This window comes from Loxodonta africana, chromosome 3 (assembly GCF_030014295.1).
Source record: "Loxodonta africana isolate mLoxAfr1 chromosome 3, mLoxAfr1.hap2, whole genome shotgun sequence".
Classification (NCBI taxonomy): Eukaryota; Metazoa; Chordata; class Mammalia; order Proboscidea; family Elephantidae; genus Loxodonta; species Loxodonta africana.
The window spans coordinates 116,791,504-116,813,319 of record NC_087344.1 but is presented as its reverse complement, the minus strand read 5'-3'; the positions used below and the strand labels follow the sequence as shown (position 1 = coordinate 116,813,319).

The 21,816-nt window shown below is 37.9% G+C and overlaps 1 protein-coding gene across 1 annotated transcript in view; it reads left to right on the top strand.

The window, feature by feature from the left end:
* The first annotated feature begins 4,418 nt into the window (after positions 1-4,418).
* ERICH3 (glutamate rich 3) overlaps positions 4,419-21,816 on the top strand; it is a 116,106-nt gene continuing 98,708 nt past the window's right edge. The window contains exons 1-5 of the mRNA XM_023549646.2: positions 4,419-4,450; positions 5,138-5,231; positions 7,994-8,119; positions 14,911-14,982; positions 18,149-18,277. Coding sequence (XP_023405414.2) covers positions 4,419-4,450; positions 5,138-5,231; positions 7,994-8,119; positions 14,911-14,982; positions 18,149-18,277 — 453 coding nt within the window. The remainder of the gene's footprint in view (positions 4,451-5,137; positions 5,232-7,993; positions 8,120-14,910; positions 14,983-18,148; positions 18,278-21,816) is intronic.

Below are 21,816 nucleotides of genomic sequence, written 5' to 3'. Positions count from 1 at the left end.
CTTTTATCACCACTCTTATTCAATATTGTGCTGGAGGTCCTAGCCAGAGCAATAAGGCAAGAAAAAGAAATAAAGGGAATCCAAATTGGTAAGGAAGAAGGTATCCCTAGTTGTAAATGATGTGATCTTATACACAGAAAACCCTAAAGAATCCACAAGAAAACTACTGGAACTAAGAGAAGATTCCATGAAAGTATCAGGATACAAGATAAACGTACAAAAATCAGTCAGATTCCTCTACATGAACAAAGAACTTTGAAGAGGAAATCACCAAATCAATACCATTTACAATAGCCCCCAAGAAGGTAAAATACTTAGGAATAAATCTAACCAGGAACATAAAAGACCTATACAAAGAAAGCTACAAGATACTATAGCAAGAAACCAAAAGAGGCCTACATAAGTGGAAAAACATACCTTGTTCATGGATAGGAAGACTCAACATTGTGAAAATGTCTATTTTACCCAAAGTGATCTGGAGATACAGTGCAATCCCGATCCTATTCCAAAGGCATTTTCTAATGAGATGGAAAAACAAAGCGTCAACTTCATACGGAAGGGGAAGAGGCACTGGATAACTAAGGCATTTCTGAAGAAGAAGAATAAAGTGGGAAGCCTCATATTACCTGATTTTGTTGTTGTTTTTGTTGTTAGGTGCCATCAAGTCAGTTCCGACTCATAGTGACCCTATACACAACAGGATGAAACATTGCCGGGTCCTGTGAAATCCTTACAATCGTTGTTATGCTTGAGCTTATTGTTGCAGCCACTGTGTCAATCCACCTCGTTGAGGGTCTTCTTCTTTTCTGCTGATCCTGTACTCTGCCAAGCATGGTGTCCTTCTCCAGGGACTGATCCTTCCTGACAACATGTCCAAAGCACGTAAGATGCAGTCTTGCCATCCTTGCTTCTAAAGAGCATTCCGGTTGTACTTCTTCCAAGACAGATTTGTTTATTCTTTTGGCAGTCCATGGTATATTCAATATTCTTCTCCAACACCGCAATTCACAGGGGTCAGTTCTTCGTCGGTCTTCCTTATTCATTGTCCTGCTTTCACATGCATTTGATGTGATTGAAAATACCATGGCTTGGGTCAGGTGCATCTTAGTTTTCAAGGTGACGTATTTGCTTTTTCACGCTTTAAAGAGGTCCTTTGCAGCAGATTTGCCCAATGCAATGTGTCTTTTGATTTCTTGACTGCTGCTTCCATGGCTGTTGATTGTGGATCCAAGTAAAATGAAATCCTTGACAACTTCAATCTTTTCTCCGTTTATCGTGATGTTGCTCATTGGTCCAGTTACGAGGATTTTTGTTTTCTTTACGTTGAGGTGCAATCCATACTGAGGGCTACGGTCTCTGATCATCATTAGTAAGTGCTTCAAGTCCTCTTCACTTTCAGCAAGCAAGGTTATGTCATCTGCATAACACAGGTTGTTAATGAGTCTTCCTCCAACCCTGATGCCCCATTCTTCTTCATATAGTCCAGCTTCTCGGATTTCACTGGCTAATGCTTTTCAGAAGTAGACTGCCGGGTCCTTCTTCCTAGTCTGTCTTAGTCTGGAAGTTCAGTTGAACTTGTCCACTGTGGGTGACCCTGCTGGTATTTGAAATAGCAGTGACATAGCTTCCAGCATCACAGCAACACACAAGCCCCCACAGTACGACAAACTGACAGACACATGGGGGTAATAGTCACTTGATTTTACAACCTATTATACTGCCACTGTAGTCAAAATAGCCTGGTACTGGTACGACAACAGATACATAGACCAATGGAACAGAATTGAGAATCCAGACATAAATTCATCCACCTATGAGCAGCTGATATTTGACAAAGGCCCAAAATCCATTAACAGGGGAAAAGATAGTCTCTTTAACAAAAAATAGTGCTGGCATAACTCGATATCCATCTGCAAAAAAAAAAAGAAAGAAACAAGACCCATACCTTATACCACGCAGAAAAACTTAACTTAAAATGGATTAAAGACCTAAATATAAAATCTAAAGTGATAAGGATCATGGAAGAAAAAATAGGGACAATGCTAGGAGCCCTAATACATGGCATAAACAGAGTATAAAAGATTACTAACGATGCTCAAACACCAGAAGAGAAACTATATAACTGGGAGCTCCTAAAAATTAAACATTTATGCTCATCAAAAGACTTCACCAAAAGAGTAAGAAGACAACCTGCAGACTGGGAAAAAATTTTGGGCTACAACATATCTAATCAGGGTCTAATCTCTAAAATCTTACAAGATACTGCAAAACCTCAACAACAAAAAGAGAAATAACCCAATTAGAAAATGAGCAAAGGATATGAATACGCACCTCACCAGAGAAGATATTTAGGCAGCTAACAGATACATGAGGAAAGGCTCACGATCATTAGCCATTAAAGAAATGCAAATCAAAACTACAATGAGATCCCATCTCACCCCAACAAGGATAGTAGTAATCCAAGAAATACAAAATAATAAATGTTGGAGAAGTTGTGGGGAGACTGAAACGCTTATACTCTGCTGGTGGGAATGTAAAATGGTACAACCAATTTGGAATCCATTTGGCATTTCCTCAAAAATCTAGAAACAGAAGTACCACACGATCCAGCAATCCCACTGATTGGAATATATCCTAGAGAAATAAGTACTGTCACACAAATATGCACACCCATGCTCGTTGCAGCACAGTTCATAACTGCAAAAAGTTGGAAACAGCCTAGGTGCCCATCAACAGATGAATGAATAAAACAAATTATGGTACGTCCACACAATGGAATACTACCCAGCGATACAGAAAAATGATGAATCCCCAAAACATCTCACAACATCAATGAATCTGGAAGGCATTATGCTGAGTGACATTAGTCAGTCTCAAAAGGACAAATATTGTATGAGACCACTATTATAAGAACTCAAGAAAAGGTTTAAACACAAAAGAAAACATTCTTTGGTGGTTATGAAGGTGGGGAGTGAGGGAGAGGGGAATTCACTAACTAGATAGTAGACAAGAATTATCTTAGGTGAAGGGAAGGACAATACACAATACAGGGGAAGTCAGCACAACTGGACTAAAGAAAAAGCTAAGAAGTTTCCTGAACAGAACCAAACACTTCAAGGGACAGGATAGCAGTGGCCAGGATCTGGGGACCATGGTTTCACGGGACATTTAGGTCAATTGGCATAACAAAGTTTATTAAGAAAATGTTCTGCATACTGCTTTGGTGAGTGTCCTCTGGGCTCTTAAAAGCTTGCGAGCGGCTATCTAGCATGAATCAATTGATCTTAACCCTCTTGGTGCAAAGGAGAAGGAAGAAAACCAAATGCGCAAGGAAAATATTAGCCCAAGAGACGAAAAAAAGGGCCACATAAACCATAGACTCCATAAACCTGAGAAGAGAAGAACTAAATGGTATCCAGATACTACCAATGACCGCCTGACGGGCAATACAACAGAGAGTCCCTGATGGAGCAGGGGAAAAGTGTGATGTACAACTCAAATTCATGTAAAAAGACCAGACCTAATAGTCTGACAGAACTTGGAGGGACCCTCAAAGCAATGGCCCCTGGATGCTGCTAACCCAGAACTAAAACCATTCTCAAAGTTCCCTCTTCAAACAAAGATTAGACTGGAATATAAAACATAAAATAATACTAGTGAAGAGTATGCTTCTTAGTTCAAGCGGCTACCCAAGACCAAGTGGGTGGCTCCTGTTCAGAGGCAGGATGAGAAGGCAGAAAGGGACAGGAGCTGGTTAGATGGCCATGGGAGACCTGAGGTGGAAAAGGAGCGTGTGCTGTCACATTATAGTGATTGCAACTAGTGTTGCATAACAGTATGTGTATAACTTTTTGTATGAGAAATTGACTTGAGCTGTAAACTTTCACCTAAAGCACACACACACACACACACACACACACACAAGGCTTGATGAAAGTGCAACAAAATGAAATGGCTAAAAGTTAGGAAAGTTGTTGCTATATAGAGAACAGAAATAGGAGACATGGAAAAGTTCAACAGTGGACTGTTGTTACACGCCTAATAGTACTAAATGACTTTTTAAACTATTTTTATGAATTACTTTGACCAAAATAAAAATTAAATTGGGGGAAAGAAAGGAATTAATCCCAAGCAAAACTATGGCTTCATGTCCTGGACACTCATTATTTAAAAAAAGTATGCAATAAATAATATCAACTAGGGTAACTTAGAATAATGCACAGCTCTGGCTTTCAAAATTTAGTAGAGACCAAGACACAAACACTGACATATTGTGTGATGTGTCATGTAGCTCAGATTCGATGAAGGTAACATCACCAGGGACTGTTTCCAGGAAGTGGTTTGTGCATCCCAGCTGTCCTCTACTACCTGACAGGTGAGAGACAGGCTTTCACAGTCATGTGTTTTGTCCTGAAGGCATGAAAGAAAAGAAGATGTCGAGGAAGTGCAAGTAAGTTAGAGTTGCTAAAATTTATGGTATGTAAGAAAAAAATTTTTTTTTCTTTTTTTTAATGAGAGGCTGGGTGGTACAAACAGTTGATGGTTAATGCACTCGGCTGCTAACTGAAAGGTTGGAGGTTTGAGTCTACCCAGAGGTGCCGTGGAAGAAAGACCTGGTGATTTACTTCTGAAAAATCAGTCATTGAAAACCCTATGGAACAATTCTACTCTAACCCACATGGGGTTGCTGTGAATTGGAGTTGATCTGAGGGCAACTGGATTTTTGGGTTTTTTTTGTATTGAGACCCCGAAGAGTCCTCTGAAGGAGCCCCTACTTTTCCATCAGGTTTTCTTTGTGAAACCTTCTCTGGTAATGGCTCAGAGCTAGGAGGCCCCTTCTCTGTGTTCCTATGACTTTTTGTGTATCTCTATTATCGCACTTTTCACACACAATTTAATTGTCTGGTTTCCATACTTGTCCTGGGATAACCAAAGATAATAAGACTATATCCCATTTCCTGTCATAAAGTCTAGAAAACAGTAGGTGCTCAATACATGTTCATTAAATACATACACAAATGACTGGCTGCTGGATGAGTGAATGATTATGCACAGTTGGGGACTAAAAAGTTAAGAAATGCCTTAGCTATCAAACAACACTTCATAAAACACTAATGGTTTGATTTTTCTGTTTCAGATTACTTGCAGGATATAATAGCCTTACAGATAAACACTTGGCTGGATATTTTAACAATACACGGATAAGGCGGCATCTCTTAAGATCAGGACTGGTAAGATTTGATTTACTTTCTACCCACCCTTTTATTTCATTAAGTCTAATAATTTTTTACCTTCTTAGATTTCCTCTTTGAGCTGATCAGTGACACCTCTTTTCCTTTCTTGCTTTAGAAAAAATTTCTTTCTAAAGCTCTGATTTATCTATTTGAGGTGTGTTTCGAAAGATGGGGAGAGAGGTAATAGTGACTGCTAAGAAAGCATAAATTATTAAGAAAAAGTCCCTATGAGTTTCCAACAGGATATTTCGTTTGCTTGTTTATTCATTTATTTATTCAACATAAATTTTTTGAACATATCCTGTGAGCCAAGAACTGTTGCTGGACTTTTTTTAGGGAAAAAAACATACTGTTTAAAAAAAATTTTTTTTCAGATTTATTGAGGTATAATTTACACACAATCAACATGTAGTTGTACATCTCTAGCTATCAGTCGGAATCAACTCGACGCACTGGATTTTTTTATGACTATGACAAACTTATACAATTATGTTACCACCATGACAATCAAGATACAGAACATTTCCATCGCCCCCAAAAGCTCTCTTATGTCCCTTTGTAGTCTATCCCCTCCCTCCAACTCTTGGCAACCACTGATCTTTTCCAAAATGTCATATGAATGCTATCAGACAGATGTAGCTGTTAGAGTCAAATTATTATTTTTCATAATTATAGATTATAATGTGGAAGACATGAACAGTTCAAAATTTCCCCTTGAATTTTTAAAAACTCATTTCCTATGGTAGTTTATTGATACAGTTGTGGCTTTCATTAGCCTCCAATCTGTCCTTTCCACAAAATTTCTATTTCTCTAAATATATGTAATATGGAAACCTTTTAAAAATGCTATAGTTATCCATTGAAAGAAAGATGTGTGGTTGTAGAAAGTGTCTGACTAACAATTTTAGCCATTTACCTTCTTAAAACACAGTGGGTTTCCTTAAATCTTGTTGCCATGGTTTTGAAAGGCCACACATTGCATTTCTAATTGTTGTTTATGTGCTTGGCACTCTAGCTGGGTAAGATCTCAAAGAGCTTGCGTTTAGTCTCCTAGGGCTTTGTTATCAGACAGACCTGGGCTGAAACCCTGGTTCTGCGATTTACAAGCCATAGAATCTTGAGCAAATCACTTACTTAACTTTCTCAGCCCCAGCTTGCTCAATTGAAAAATGAGGATAATGATATCCGGCCCTCAGGATTGTTGTGTCAATAAATGGTTGTTGTAATTATGATTGTTATTATTAACCTCCCCTATTTGGATAATAATCTGTCAGCTTCAGGTATATTTGGTAAGGACTTACTAAATACTTACCAGCATCATTAACAAGTTCTTTTTGAACACTGACTATATTTATGCATGGAAACTCAAATAAGGAAGATAACCACATTTCCCCAGGGCGGTGGTTCAAATGTGGCCCCTGAGCCAGCAGTGTTCAACATCATCTGGGAACTTGTTAGAAAATGTGAATTCTAGTGCCCCACTCCAGATCTACTGAATGGGAAGCTCTAGGATGGAGCCCATCCATCTCTTTGTCAACAAGCCCTCCAAGTGATTCTGATGCAGGCTGAAGTTTGAGAACCTCTGTCTAACAGGGGCTTCCATTCTGGTTAGGGAGAACAGACATGCTCCCAGAGGAGAGAGAACAATGACAAGGGAGTGTTGGTGCCGAATGACCGCAACACTTTTTCCCAGTCTGATACACATGACATGGTATCTCCATGGTCGACACATTTCAAAGGCTGTAACTGGGTTACCTGTAATTCCAAGCACACTTTCATCTACAACCCTTTCTTCCATTGGAAATGCTTGTATTTATGAAAAAAAGTTATCAATAAACAATCGCTTGTAGCACAACTCTAGTCAATCTCAACGCTTCAATGTGTTGTAACCACAGTGTTGAAACTACAGTTATTTAGTTTAAAAACAAAATTAAGAAGAAACACGAGAGTTTAAATTACCCTTAAAATGAAGAGAAGGGCTTCAATAAGTGGAAAGGAAGGAGAGCAATCCAGGAAGCAATCTACCCTCTATTTATTGGAAATATAGAAAAACACAACACATACGCCCACAGGAAGGATTAAAAGAAAAGAAAAATAAATAAATAAAAACCAGAAACCACCACTCCTGGAACTTGCATTGATGCCACTTGAGACCCATACTGGACACCTCCTACCTACAGTACTGCATAACCTGGAAGATTCCGAATCACAGCAAATTATATTACATTTGAGGTGGGAGAGTGGAAGAAGGAAAAACAGTGTGAAAACAAAGTAATAAAACCAATTAGTCTTTTTTTTTAAAACAAACTGATGAGCTCCTTTGTAGCTTATACATTTTGCCCTTCAAAGTATTTCCTGTGAGATCATCAGTCCTGTGATCACTGCTCCTGTTCATTGTTTCAGGGTAGCTCTCCTCCCCCTTCTTCCTGGAATGCATTCAAAAAAGAGAAATGAAAAGAACACCTGGGTTCCATCAAAGAAAAACTATTAGTCTAGTGAAAACCTTGTTTTAGACGTCAAGTGCACCACCTGTGTGTTTTCACAATAATGGGTATATGAGACTGCCTTGCTCCTTTTTGCCTAAAGGAAATATTCATTACAAGTGAAAGTTTATCAACTGTAATGCTGCTCTCCTTTGGCCTTAGAAGAGAAGATGCCGCTGCTTTCTCTCTCTCTTGCTTGCCCTCTTTTGTGGCAACTAATAACATATTTTCTATTTTGTATTTCTATGTATTTTTTGTTGTTGTTGTTCATGACAGATCACAAGAAGTGGAAGAATACTTTCTGAAAAAGAATACAAACTAAATATCATGAAGCGAGATCACCAAAAATATATCCGGGAGTGCTTGGCTCAGGCTATTTTTCATAGAGTTCTTGATATGGAGGTACAACTATTAACTATTTTCTTTATAATTGATATTTACTACTATGATAACAATTTTTCTGTACCTGGAAGTAGCAGGATTCTTCTTGTATTTCATTAAAAGGAAATGAACAACAGGGCCTGAAAAATTCTCTATGTTTCTCTAGGTTAGCCAGGAGCCAGGGACCTAAAGTAAGTTTTTCTCCATTTCAGATGGGAAAAATATGGACACCGTTACATACTTTGTGATATTTAATCTTCCAAATGTAGATTTTTAATCCATAATGGCTACTCTAAAATATACCAGCCATCGCCATCTGTACCTCAATTTTCATTTGCTAAAAAAAAAAAAAAAGTGACATCTGTTTAAATATCAGTAATTCCACTGCCATGAATTATTTCAGATCTGTTATCCCTTTAAGGCTCTGAAGCTCAGCCGTATGCTAAGTTTCAAGGAACAGGCATTGAAACATCTGCTGTCCCTCCTACTTGAGGCCACATTGGTCAGCGTGGATTTACAATTCAACCATCAACTTTTTTTTTTTTTTAATCTGCCATGGCATTTTAGTGGGACATCCAGCTAACTTGATAAATTATTTCAGCCTTGCTCCATGGAACTTGTAGTTTCAAGCATCAACACCGTTTTCATCTCTGTGAAAAAAAACCTGTCACTGCTTGGCTTGAACATACAGTAGTAAATCAGAAAACTTGGCTCATAAAACCATTGACCTGTGGCTGCAGTAAACATTTACGAGCAACTGTAGAATCATCAATAAACCAATACTAAGTGTGGTGCCACAGAAAATACTTATTATTACAATGACATTATATTTAGCAAATGTATTCATTTAAAATATGTATGATCTGTTAATTTAGGAATTCATTTTTTGAATTACATGGCACCATTATTTAAGGGGCCCAAATTCACTTGATTTTAAAAAAGATGGTTTTTTGAACTTGAAACAAACAAATGTTTTTGTTATTGTTATTGTTAGGTGTCATACCGCTTATACAACACAATGAAACATTTCCCAGTCCTGCGCCATCCTCACAATCGTTGTTATGCTTTGAGCCCATGGTTGCAGCACTGTGTCAATCCATTCTTTGTAGGTCTTCCTCTTTTCCACTGACCCTGTACTTTACCAAGCATGATGTCCTTCTCCAGATACTGGTCCCTCCTGATAACATGTGAAAAGTATGTCAGATGAAGTCTCGCCATTCTGGCTTCTAAGGAGCATTCTGGCTGTACTTCTTCCAAGACAGATTTGTTGTTCTTCTGGCAGTCCGTGGTATACTCAATAATCTTTGCTGACATTCTAATTCAAAGACATCAATTCTTCTTTGGTCTTCCTTATTCATTGTCCAGTTTTCGCATGCATATAAGACAACGGAAAATACCATGGCTTCGGTCAGGTGCACCTTAGTCCTCAAAGTGACATCTTTGCTTTTTAATACTTTAAAGGGGTTTTTTGGAGCACATTTGCCCAATGATGTCTGATTTCTTGACTGCTGCTTCCATGGGCATTGATTGTGGATACAAGTAAAATGAAATCCTTGACAACTTCAATATTTTCTCCATTTATTTTAATGTTGCTTATTGGTCCGGTTGTGAGGATTTTTGTTTTCTTTATGTTGAGGTGTAATCCATTCTGAGTTTTAGAAATTATTTATTGACAGAAAGTCATAATGTATAATACAAATACGTTATAGAATTTATAGTACAGGGTAATAGATATTAAAGTATATAATTTTTTGTGTCAAGTTTGTCATTTACATTCTTGGAAATAATCTAAAAATGGCATTGTAATGTAAAATTAAGCCAAAATAAATTTAAGTATTAGAAGTTCTTCTAGAGTTCAGACCAATTCTGAATGAGTAGAAGACTTTGAATGTCTAAAGAATTTGAACACTGAAATTGGGGATAACATGGAATAATCAAAATTTTGGGATACTTAGTGCAGGATAATTTTATATATGGAGGGTATGTATACAGAAGGAGAAATCAGAGGATATTGAGAGGCAATTGAATAATCTGACAAATTTGCTCTTTAGATGATCTCCACTACAGTATTATATGAAATTCTACAACTATGGTTAAGAAAATAAATAGTGCAGTATAAAATTAGTTCCTAATTTCAAACTTAATCAATAGACACTGACTTCAGTTTTTATCCTGGGTTCTTGAAGTTTGGGTTTTTCAAAATTTCATGTATTTGACATATCAGGATATATAATAACTGCTAAGTATGCTATTTTTAGAGTCTACATGCATTCTCCACACAGCCTGTGATATGTTATACAACAAAATTAATATATAGCATATATTGTTGCCTTCCATGCAAGTGAGCTGGGTTTGATTCCCAGCCAATACACCTCAATCACAGCCACCACCTGCCTGTCAGTGAAGACTTGCATGTTGCTATGTTGCTGAAAAGGTTTCAGCAGAGCTTTCAGACTAAGATGGGCTAGGAAGAAAGGCCTGGTGATCTACTTCCAAAAAATTAGCCAATGAAAACCCTGTGGATCACAACAATGCCAGTCTCTTTGTTTATGGGGTCACCATGAATTGGGGGACAACTTGATGGCAGCTAACAACATACATTAGAAAATGTATAGTATAAAAAAAAAATAAAGTACATGTTATATATAACATATATTTTATCACATTAACCTTTAAGATATTTATTCCAAACATTAATAGTATATATACATACATACACAAATATTTGTTGTTGTGTGCCATAGAGTCAATTCCAACTCATAGTGACTCTATAAGACAGAGTAGAACATCCCCATAGAGTTTCCTAGATTGTAATCTTTACAGGAGCAGATCGCCAGGTCTTTTCTTCCAAGGAGCAACTGGTGGGTTCAGACCACAGACCTTTCCATTAGCAGCAGAGCACTTAACCAGTGCATCACCAGGGCTCACATACAAATAGTGTGTAATATATATATTTTGCTGAAGATCATTCAAAAACGGCTGCAGCTGTATATCGACAGGGAACTGCCAGAAATTCAGGCCAGTTTCAGAATAGGACATGGAACTGGGGATATCACTGCTGATGTCAGATGGATCCTGGCAGAAAACAGAGAATACCAGAAGGGTGTTTATGTGTGTTTTATTGACTATGCAAAGGCATTCGACTATGTGGATCATAACAAATTATGGATAACATTGCAAAGAATGGGAATTCCAGAACACTTAACTGTGCTCATGAGGAACCTTTACGTAGATCAAGAGGCAGTTGTTCGGACAGGACAAGGGGATACTGATTGGTTTAAAGTCAGGAAAGGTGTGCGTCAGGGTTGTATTCTTTACCATACCTATTCAATCTGTATGCTGAGCAAATAATACGAGAAGCTGGACTATGTGAAGAAAAGTGGGGCATCAGGATTGGAGGAAGACTCATTAACAACCTGTGTTATGCAGATGACACAACCTTGCTTGCTGAAAGTGAAAAGGCATTGAAGCACTTACTAATGAAGATCAAAGGCCACAGCCTTCAGTATGGATTGCACCTTAACATAAAGAAAACAGAAATCCTCACAATTGGACCAATGAGCAACATCACGATAAACAGAGAAAAGACTGAAGTTGTCAAGGATTTCATTTACTTGGATCCACAATCAACAGCCATGGAAGCAGCAGTCAAGAAATCAAAAGACTCATTGCATTGGGTAAATCTGCTGCAAAGGACCTCTTTAAAATGTTGAAGACCAAAGATGTCACCTTGAAGACTAAGGTGCGCCTGACCCAAGCCATGGTATTTTCAATCACATCATAGGCATGTGAAAGCTGGACAATGAATAAGGAAGACCAAAGAAGAAATGATGCCTTTGAATTGTGGTGTTAGCGAAGTATATTGAATATACCATGGACTGCCAAAAGAATAAACAAATCTGTCTTAGGAGAAGTACAACCAGAATGCTCCTTAGAAGCAAGAATGGAGAGACTGCATCTTACATACTTTGGACATGTTGTCAGGAAGGATCAGTCCCTGGAGAAGGGCATCATGCTTGGCAGAGTACAGGGTCAGCGGAAAAGGGGAAGACCCTCAGTGAGGTGGATTGAGGCAGTGGCTGCAACAATGAGCTCAAGCATAATAATGATTGTAAGGATGGCTCAGGACCGGGCAATGTTTCATTCTGTTGTGCATAGGGTCACTATGAGTCGGAACCAACTCGACGGCACCTAACAACAACAACAACAACATATATTATATTAATATAATATGTAATAGAATGAATTTTGACTATTTCTGTCTAAATTGTCACAATTGTCTCACATTTAGTTTATGCTGGTGCTGTTTACTAATATTGCTGTGTTAGTATTCATGTATTCATTCATGCAACAAACATCAATTGTAGGCTTACCATATGCCAGTGTGAGGCTGTTTGCTGTAGCTGCAGAGAGATTAAAAAAAAAAAAAATACAGTAGAAGAGGAATATACAGAGTGAGCCAGAAAAGAAGGGAATGATGATTCCTCTGTGGATCAGGAGAAGCTGAACAGAGATCTTGCTATTTGAATTGGATCTTGAAGACCGTGTGGGAGTCCACAGTGTGAAAAAGTAGGAAAGACAATACAGAAAGTAAAGCCAGCAGATGTGAAGCTACAGAGGTGGTTATAAACCTTATGGTTAGGAAGAAATGTTCACTGAGGCCAGGCTGCACAGTCTGTTGGAAGGCATGGCAGGAAGTGACACTAGGTTGGGGCTATTTCTGGAGAACCTTTTCTTCCCCACTAGGCTTGCAGTGTGGAGCCCTGGTGGTGCAGTGGTTAAGAGCTCAGTAGCTAACCAAAATGTCGGCAGCTCATATCTACCAGCTGCTCCTTGGAAACCCAATGGGGCAGTTCTACTCTGTCCTATAGGGTCACTATTGAGTTGGAATCGTCTCGACGGCAAAGGTTTTTTTTTTTTAGGTTTGAAGTGTAGTTGATAAAACGTTTTCCAGCAGGAGAGTAAAATAAATGAACAGGGTTATTTTAGCAAGATGATGTTGCTAAAAACGTGGAAGATAGATTAATGACCTGGAAAAGTTTGGAGGTTGGAGGTCAATTACGAATTTTTGCCAAAGGTTGTGGACTAACAGAAGTAGTGGTAAAGCTGGGGAGATGCAGCTGTCCACAGAGATGTTGAAGATGAAGAAATGGAAAGATTTAAACTAATGATATGAGGAAGGATAAGGGGGGAGAAGGAGCCTAGAACAACTCTTCTCAGTGATTTGTACCTCATGGGAGATCAGGAGCAACAACATGGGCTGGAAAGAAAACTTCATGTAGGTAGAACAACATGCGCAATGTGATGGTGTCATGGAAGCCAGGAGGTCACCACAGCCTTGAGTATTGGGAAGAAAAGAAATTGGGTTTGACCCAGAAGACAAAGACTTTCGTGGCCTTGGTGAAAGTGGTTTTAATGGTGCTGAAGAAGAGGGGTAGTAGAGGTGGGTGACCGCAGTGAGTTGGAAATGAATGGAAGATGAAAAAATAGTTGATAATATATTTAGTAAATTTCAGTGATAGGTAAGAGAACAGAAAGAGGGAGAGTAGAAAAGGAATGTTAAGAAGGGGATCGATGATACTTATGTAGGGTACGGTTGAGGCTACAGGGCCCCAAAGGTAGCAGAAGAGGATTAAGAAAAAAGCAAAAGCATTTTTTTTCAAAGGGCCAATAAGTAATTGATAAATAAAACACCTCAAATATGCCTGAATGATTTAAAATTGAATTGCAAATAGATTTACTTTTATGTGAGGTTTATTTTTAAATTGGAAACCCTGGTGGCATACTGGTTAAGTGCTACAGCTGCTAACCAAAAGTTTGGCAGTTCGAATCCACCAGGTGCTCTTTGGAAACTGTATAAGGCAGTTCTACTCTGTTCTATAGGGTCGCTATGAGTCAGAATCGACTTGATGACAATGGGTTTTTTTGGCTTGGATTTTAAAACTATAAAATCTGGAAAAAAAAGCATAAAGAAGGAAAGTAATCACACATAATCCTTTCTCTCTGAGACAATTGCTGTTAACATACATTTCCTTTTAGTCTTTTTTTTTTTCTATTTCTGTTTATATATTAACAAAACGACACTGTGTGTGAGACATGGTTTAATGGAAAACACCTGGATGTTAGAGTTGGATAGTCAGGATTCAAATTTCCTCTACTGTCTAGGAATGTGACCTGGTATAAGTTCATGATTCTTCTGCCTCAGTTTTCTCATTTGTAAAATGGGACTGCTTGTGATTAGAATTGCTCAAGATGATACCCCCTTTCTAGTATTGGAACAGGCACAAATATGGGCTTGACTGATTAAGTTGCATTTCTGCACAATTCTGTATCCTGTTTTTGTCTGCTTTACATGCATTTTACAGTTTTTTTTTAAATCTTTATAAGCCTTATTTTAATCATTATATTCTATTCCATCAGATGAATATACCAAATACTTCACCATTCTCTCCAATGTTCATATTGCTTCTGAATTTTTGCTGATAGAAAACAAAAATAACTTTCAGACAGTATCTGCATAAAACATTTACTTTATTATTTATATTTTCACCTTCAGTTTAGAAGTGAAATTTATTGGTTAGAGGGTATGAACACTTTTAACTGCCTATTATATTATATTAGGAATTGGTTTTGCAAAGAGTTGTACCAATTTATACTCCCACCTGCATATTTATACAAGTGATTATTCTCCATCTCAGTGACACCAGGGGTACCTTTAGAAAATATGGTTAACTGTCGAGATTATTTTCCTCCAAAAAGTTCTTTGCTAGGATTGATATGATTCTCACCTCCGTTCTTTTCTGTATGTTTAGCGCTATCATCAGCTTGAAATAAAAAAGAAACTGGAGACCTTAGCTAGGACGGAGCGAGTTCAGAGATTTAAGGTAAGGAGTTACACAACTCCTTTTTACTTGGGGATGCTATTTTATCATTTCAGAAGCCAATGATGCTAACGTTGAAGCTCCTTATGGGACTTTACTTTTGGGTAACATCACTGAGGTCAAATTATGGTTCTTCCAAGCCTGATTTTGGCCATCATCATTACAGAATAATATGACAAAATTGGAGCTGCTTGTGCAAAATAAATTTTAATAAGACACAAACCTTCAAAGAAAAACTTCAAAAATATTATCAAGTTTCAAATGTAGCATTTGTAGATTCTTGATTAATATGAGATAGAGGCCAAAGATTTTTTGTTTGTCTTAAGAAGGTTGAAAAATAGATGGTGATGTCATCAACATGATGAAAAATAGGGTATTTTAAGAATTACACAATGGCACATTTTCATATAAATATGACACTTGAAAATATATGGTGGGAAAGGTCCCCCATAGCAAAAGAAAGCATAATAAGATTTAGGCATTTTGTACAGGGCATTTTTAAATTCCTTGTTTAGTTTCTAGTTTTGTATTTGATATCCCTTCGTTGCAGTGAACTTATGAGATATATAAATTTAAATCAAGTGTTGAGAGGTTCAATTGGGCAAGTTGGAAAGCCTTCCATTTAGGTTGGCAGTTTTACTCAATTTCTTGAGCCATTCAAACTCACATGCTGTTCTTAATTTTCTGTACAGTATTACAAACGTGGGGCCTAAACCACATCTCACAAACTGATGAATATTTTTAAAGCTTCTGTGGAATAACTGGCCATATAAGACTATAATTTTTCCCTTTTGCCTGACAGACTCAAATCTGTCCTTTCTATCATGGTCAAAAGATGATCATGTTACAAAACTGTTGTTATATAACAGAAGATAAGTCAGTTTTTCAACATCAGAGAAGATGGTGTACAGAGATTCTCAGTTAATTCAGCTTTGCTGATATTGTCTTATATCAAGGACTGAGTTATAGACTGTACAATTTATCTGCTGAAATGGTGAAGGAGAAAAATGGTTGCTGAAATTGAGGTACTGCCTGAATCAGCGACAGCTATTGATTCCATGCTTCATTCACCCTCATCCACGTTACCAGACACACGTAGCTAATGCAGGGGCATGTTATAGCATTGGAAGAGGCCGCTATAAACACTCCAGTTCCTCCCTGTATGATTTTTATTTGTAACAATTTTTACTTTATAGCTTCATCTGGGAAAAGATATGTTTTAGGTTCTCTTTACATAATGCCCCACTTTTTGTTTATGGCCATATTTAATTATTTTTCATTTTTAGATTTCATTGTGGTAAACTGTATTTAACATGAAATTTTCCATTTAAACAATTTGTCAAGTGTACAACTCATGGCATTCTTGACATTCACAATATTGCACACCTTTTACCACCACCCACTTCCAAATTTTTTTCTTCGCACCAAGTGAAAACTACTGGATTATCTTTTTTTTTTATTTATTTATTATGCTTTAAGTGAAAGTTTACAAATCAAGTCAGTCTCATACAAAAACTTGTACACACCTTGACATGTACTCCTAGCTGCTCTCCCCCAATGAGACAGCACACTCAACTCCTCCCTGTATTCCCTGTGACCATTCAACTACTTCCTGTCCCCCTGTGCCTTCTTTTCTCGCCTCCAGACAGGAGCTGCCTGCATAGTCTCATGTGTCTACTTGATCCAAGAAGCTCACTCCACACCAGTATCATTTACTGTGTCATAGTCCAGTCCAATCCCTGTTTGAAGAGTTGGCGTCGAAAATTGTTCCAGTCTTGGGCTAACAGAGGGTCTGGGGGCCATGACCACCGGGATCCCTCTAGTCTAGTCTCAGTCAGACCGTTAAGTCTGGGCTTTTTATGAGAATTTGAGGTCTGCATCCCACTGTTCTACTGCTCCATCAGAGATTCTCTGTTGTGTTCCCTGTCAGGGAAGTCATCGGTGATAGCCAGGCACCATCTAGTTCTTCTGGTCTCAGGCTGATAGAGTCTTTATGTGGCCCTTTCTGTCTCTCATATTTACCTTGTGTCTTTGGTGTTCTTCATTCTCCTTCGTTCCCGGTGTGTTGAGACCAGTTGATCCATCTTAGATGGCCACTTGCTAGTGTTTAAGACCCCAGATGCCCCTCACCAAAGCAGAATGAAGAACATTTTCTCAATACATTTTGTTATGCCAGTTGACCTAGATGTCTTCTGAAACCAAGGTCTCCTGACCCCCGTCCTGCTACTCTGGCCTTCAAAGCATTTGGTTTTCTTTAGGAAACGTCTTAGTTTTTGCTTTAATCCAGCTGTGCTGACCTCCCCTGTATTTGTCTTTCCCGTCACCTAAAATAGTCCTTGTCTACTATCTAATTAGTGACTACCCTTTTCCCTCCCCACCCTTATAACCGTCAAATAATTTTTTCTTCTGTTTAAACTTTTTCTTGAGTTCTTATAATAATGCTCTCATACAATATTTGTCTTTTTGCAACTAATTTCACTTAGCATAATGCCTTCCAGATTTCTCCATGTTATGAGATGTTTCATGGACTCCTTGTTTTTAATCGTTGTGTAGTATTCTGTTATGTGAATATGCCATCATTTATTTATCCATTCATCTGTTGATGGGCACCTTGGTTGACTCCATCTTTTTGCTATTGTAAATGGTGCTGCAATGAACATAGGTATGCATATTATTTGATTATTTTTTAAGGTAGAAAAATAATATTTTCTGGTATTATCTGCTGAGTGGGATAGTGAAGAGTGTTCTGCTTTTTATAGCAATCTGTTTAAAGCCGATGAAGAAAAATATTCTTGTCAAAAGTGAGGGTATACTTCTGTTGTTTTTCTTTGGGTACAGCATAAAACACACTCAATTTTTCGCCCTTCACCACCACACCTAACTCCTTGGTACAGCTGTGAAATCTTTTGCTGACTACAGGTGGCAGAGTGGTTAAGAGCTCAAGCTGCTAACCAAAGGTTGGCAGTTTGAATCTACCAGTCACTCCTTGGAAACCCTATAGGGGTCATTATGAGTCAGAATTGACTTGACGGCAATGGGTTTGGTTTTTGATTTTATGATAAGCCTTGGAAGGACTTCTTTAGTCTTATGGTATCTCTTACATGGCAGGCACAACTTAACCTATTTTATTAATTATGCATCTATTCTCTAAATCACTTTCTTTTTCTAGGGGGAGCCCACCAGATGGTCTACAGAAAATAACATGCCATTCCTGTCTCCTCACCCACCAATTGGCCGGAAGAGTAACCTGGGCCATAGTGTTCTGGTTGATGAAGGACACCCTAGTCCATTAACACTGGTGAGTCATATTAAACATGCACTATCTCAACTAATTGAAGCCATGGTGGAACAGCGGCTAAGAGCTTGGCTGCTAACCAAAACGTTGGCAGTTTGAATCCACCAGCTGCTCCTTGAAAACTCTATGGGTCAGTTCTACTGTGTCCTATAGGGTCACTATGAGTCAAAATCGACTTGAAGGCAACAGATTTGGTTTACCTCAACTAATCAGGAGCCCTAGTGGCTCAATGGTTAAAGTGCTCAGCTGCTAACTGAAAGGTTGGCAGTTGGAATCTATCAGTCACTTCCTGGGAGAAAGATGTGGCATTCTGCTTCTGTAAAAATTTACAACCTTGGAAATCCTATGGGGCAGTTCTACCCTGTCCTATAGGGTCATTATGAGTTGGAATCTACTTGAAGGCAGTGGGTTTTGTTTGGTATCTCAACTAATTTAATTTATAGTTTTTCATTACTCTTAGAATGATTGCTCTTTGGGAATGTGTGTGTATAGTACTAAATATCCTACTGAACAAAAACGTAGTCTTATATCTGTTCACTGTGTTTCCACTGAAATCCTGCCCCCAATCAGTATTATCCCTGTAAAATCTATTTCACGTGTTACTGCTAGATTAGTTGTCTTGAAGTACAGATTACTTATGCCACTTACATGCTCCAGTACTTTCACTATGTGTCACCTATAGAAAAGCCTAGGCTCTTTCATGTGACATTTAAGACCGTAAACCATACGACTCCGGTTTAGAGATCCCAATAGTGTTCCCCACGATTACCGTTTATGCACCCTACAATGCAGCAAAATTGAACCACTGGCTGTCTCATACATAGTCTATATTTGTTCTTCTTTCTCTACTGTGATCTTATCTGTAAAGCTTATTTATGTTCAGAGATTCAGTGGTACAGTATAGTATATTGGTCCAGATATTAATACTTGAGTTTCTTTTATCAAAAGAATGTGCACATATTCTAAGACACAGATAATTAAATACACAGAAATTTTATTTAAAGAAATTGCACACTGACATTTTGGTCCAGCTTGATTCATTTATAATCTAAAGGTGGTATTTGCTTGAAGGAAGGTAAGAAACTTTGAAACATAAAATACAGGAAAAGATTTGCAAAACATTTGTTGTAGGTTGATGGTTTAAGTTGTAAACGAATTGCTCAAGCATGTCTTTATTCCTGCTTTCTGTAGTCTAATATATTTCCTTGTTAGCATGCACATTTTTGGGGGGGATTGCACAATATTTATAGAGAAATGTAATGCTTTCACAGATTGAAAAAGTTTCATCACATATAGTGCCAAGCTTTGACATTTTTTCAAAAGGTAAATATGTTTTCACATTTCCTGATGAACAGCACAAGTTATGGAAAGCAACTGTCTTCCCTTTGTTGTTACCATATTTCCGGGTTTGATTTGAATATATATATGTACACAAATAATTCCTTCATGAGATGGCAAATTCACTAGACTCTCGAAAGCTTAACTGGGAGAAACAAAAGATATAATTAAGTGCTGTTTTCTATCTCCTCACCTGTTTCAGAGAGGAAAAATCCTTGAAAGGCTTTCTTTTCAATTTTCCAGCTGAACACCCTCAATAAATAGTTTATGATACATCCAGGAGATCTTAATGCGGCAGGAATGAGGGAATAATTTGCAAATTATAGGAAACACTGACACTAGCACTTCAGAAGCCTTTCCATCTGCTAAGTCACAGTTCCTCACTTGGCCACCCCTATGGTGCTTTTGCACCATAAGGGACACCTATTAAGGTCTTGAAATTATAGTTCCCATTTTACAGAAATTTAAGTCTTTATTTTTGTCTTCCCAATCTTAATATCCATTAAATTTGACTCCTGGTCTCTAAGTGCCATTGAGGTGAAGATAAAAATCCTCTGGGGATATCACCATAGGGTTTTCTTTTTAAACTTTCTTGAGTGGATGAGGAAAACATCAGGAGAATAGTTACTGGACTTAATCACTAATTGCTCCTCTGCTTTCAAAACACCATATAAGCTTTCAGCTGTACCATTCCCATTAAAGCTGTGGAAAGTCATTCAGCTAATTCTGCTTGGAAAGTTCACCCCCAGAGATCTTCCACTAAGAATTAGAAGGGCTCAGTTAAGCTGAGTGATCACCAGGTTGTCAATTTCAATTCACATTCTGGTACAGTTTTGAGAGCGTTAAGCTACGGTGCCATATTTATTCCAAGAAAATATATTATGAACAATTTGAAGTATAGCAAATTTAAGGTAGCCTCTGATGTGCACTAGAATAGTTTGCCACTCCCAGCTGTCTGTTAATGGTACAGATTTGTTTTTAGAGAAAAACGTAATCGGTTAAACATCTGACTGACACATTCATCTAACTGAATGATATCTGTATGCAAATATGGAGAAATAAAATTCAGAACACAGCAGCCAATAGATCATGTTCTAGTTTGTAGTAGCCCACTTTTTGGATTTCCTGTAGCAGATTTGCAATGTTTTTGTGTTCAGCTGGATTATTTTACAGTCAGGAGTCTTAAGTCCTGTTTGTTTTACAGATTTCAAAAGAAATCTGTTGGGTAATCTGACTCCCTTGTTTAGAAACGTCTGGTTTAATTTCTCTTATGGGTTTTAAAACTTTTCACCTTTTGTTGCGTATGTGCTTATGTCTAGTTTTTTTAAATCAAATTTTACTCTAGTCGACCCAGTTGGCTTCCTGTATCAGTTGCGATGTAGGTTTGCATGCAGATTCCAAATAGCAATGTCTTAGACATAAATGTCTCCTCCTTGCCCCAACACACACACATAAAAAGTCTCAGCTGATGTGACAGCTCTACCCTATGAAGCCATCAAGAGCCCAGACTCCTTTTATGTCATTGATCTGCCAAATTTAGGGTGTTGCCTTCATCCACATAAACCAAGAGATGGTGTGTCACTGTATGGATATTTCAGTAAGAGGGAAGGGGAAAAGGTGAAAGTGTGGGCAGGATATGGAAGCTTCATGTATCACTTCTGTTCACATCTTATCAGCCTAAATTAAGGCATAGAGTTGCAAGGGATATTGAGAAATTAGTCTTTTTCTTAGGATAGCCATGTTCCCAGCTAAAACTTCTATTATTAGCAAATAAAAGGAACATATACTGGGGAATGATAATTTTCTTTGCTACCCTACTCATGCCTTGCTCACAACTGACATTAAAGCACTCTTCTTACTTGGAGATTCAAACTTGCTATTCCTCTTCTTAGAGCATCTATTTTAGTCTCTTGTTGTTTTTCAGACACATGGAACAATACACTGCCTCAAGGCCTCCATTATGAAATCTCTGCTCCTATGATATGCTTTTCAAAAATGACACTAAAACTGATTTTTGGTAGTAAGAGCTGCCTAATCATCATTTTTTATACACCTACGCACACTTTTTCAGGGTCGAATATTTGTTGTTCACCATTACACTTCTTGAAAGTCAATGTCCTAAGCCTTATTTACCATTTCTCAAACCCTCTTGCCCAAACATGCATGTATTATTCTTGACAGGTTTTATATTACCTTGTTGCTAT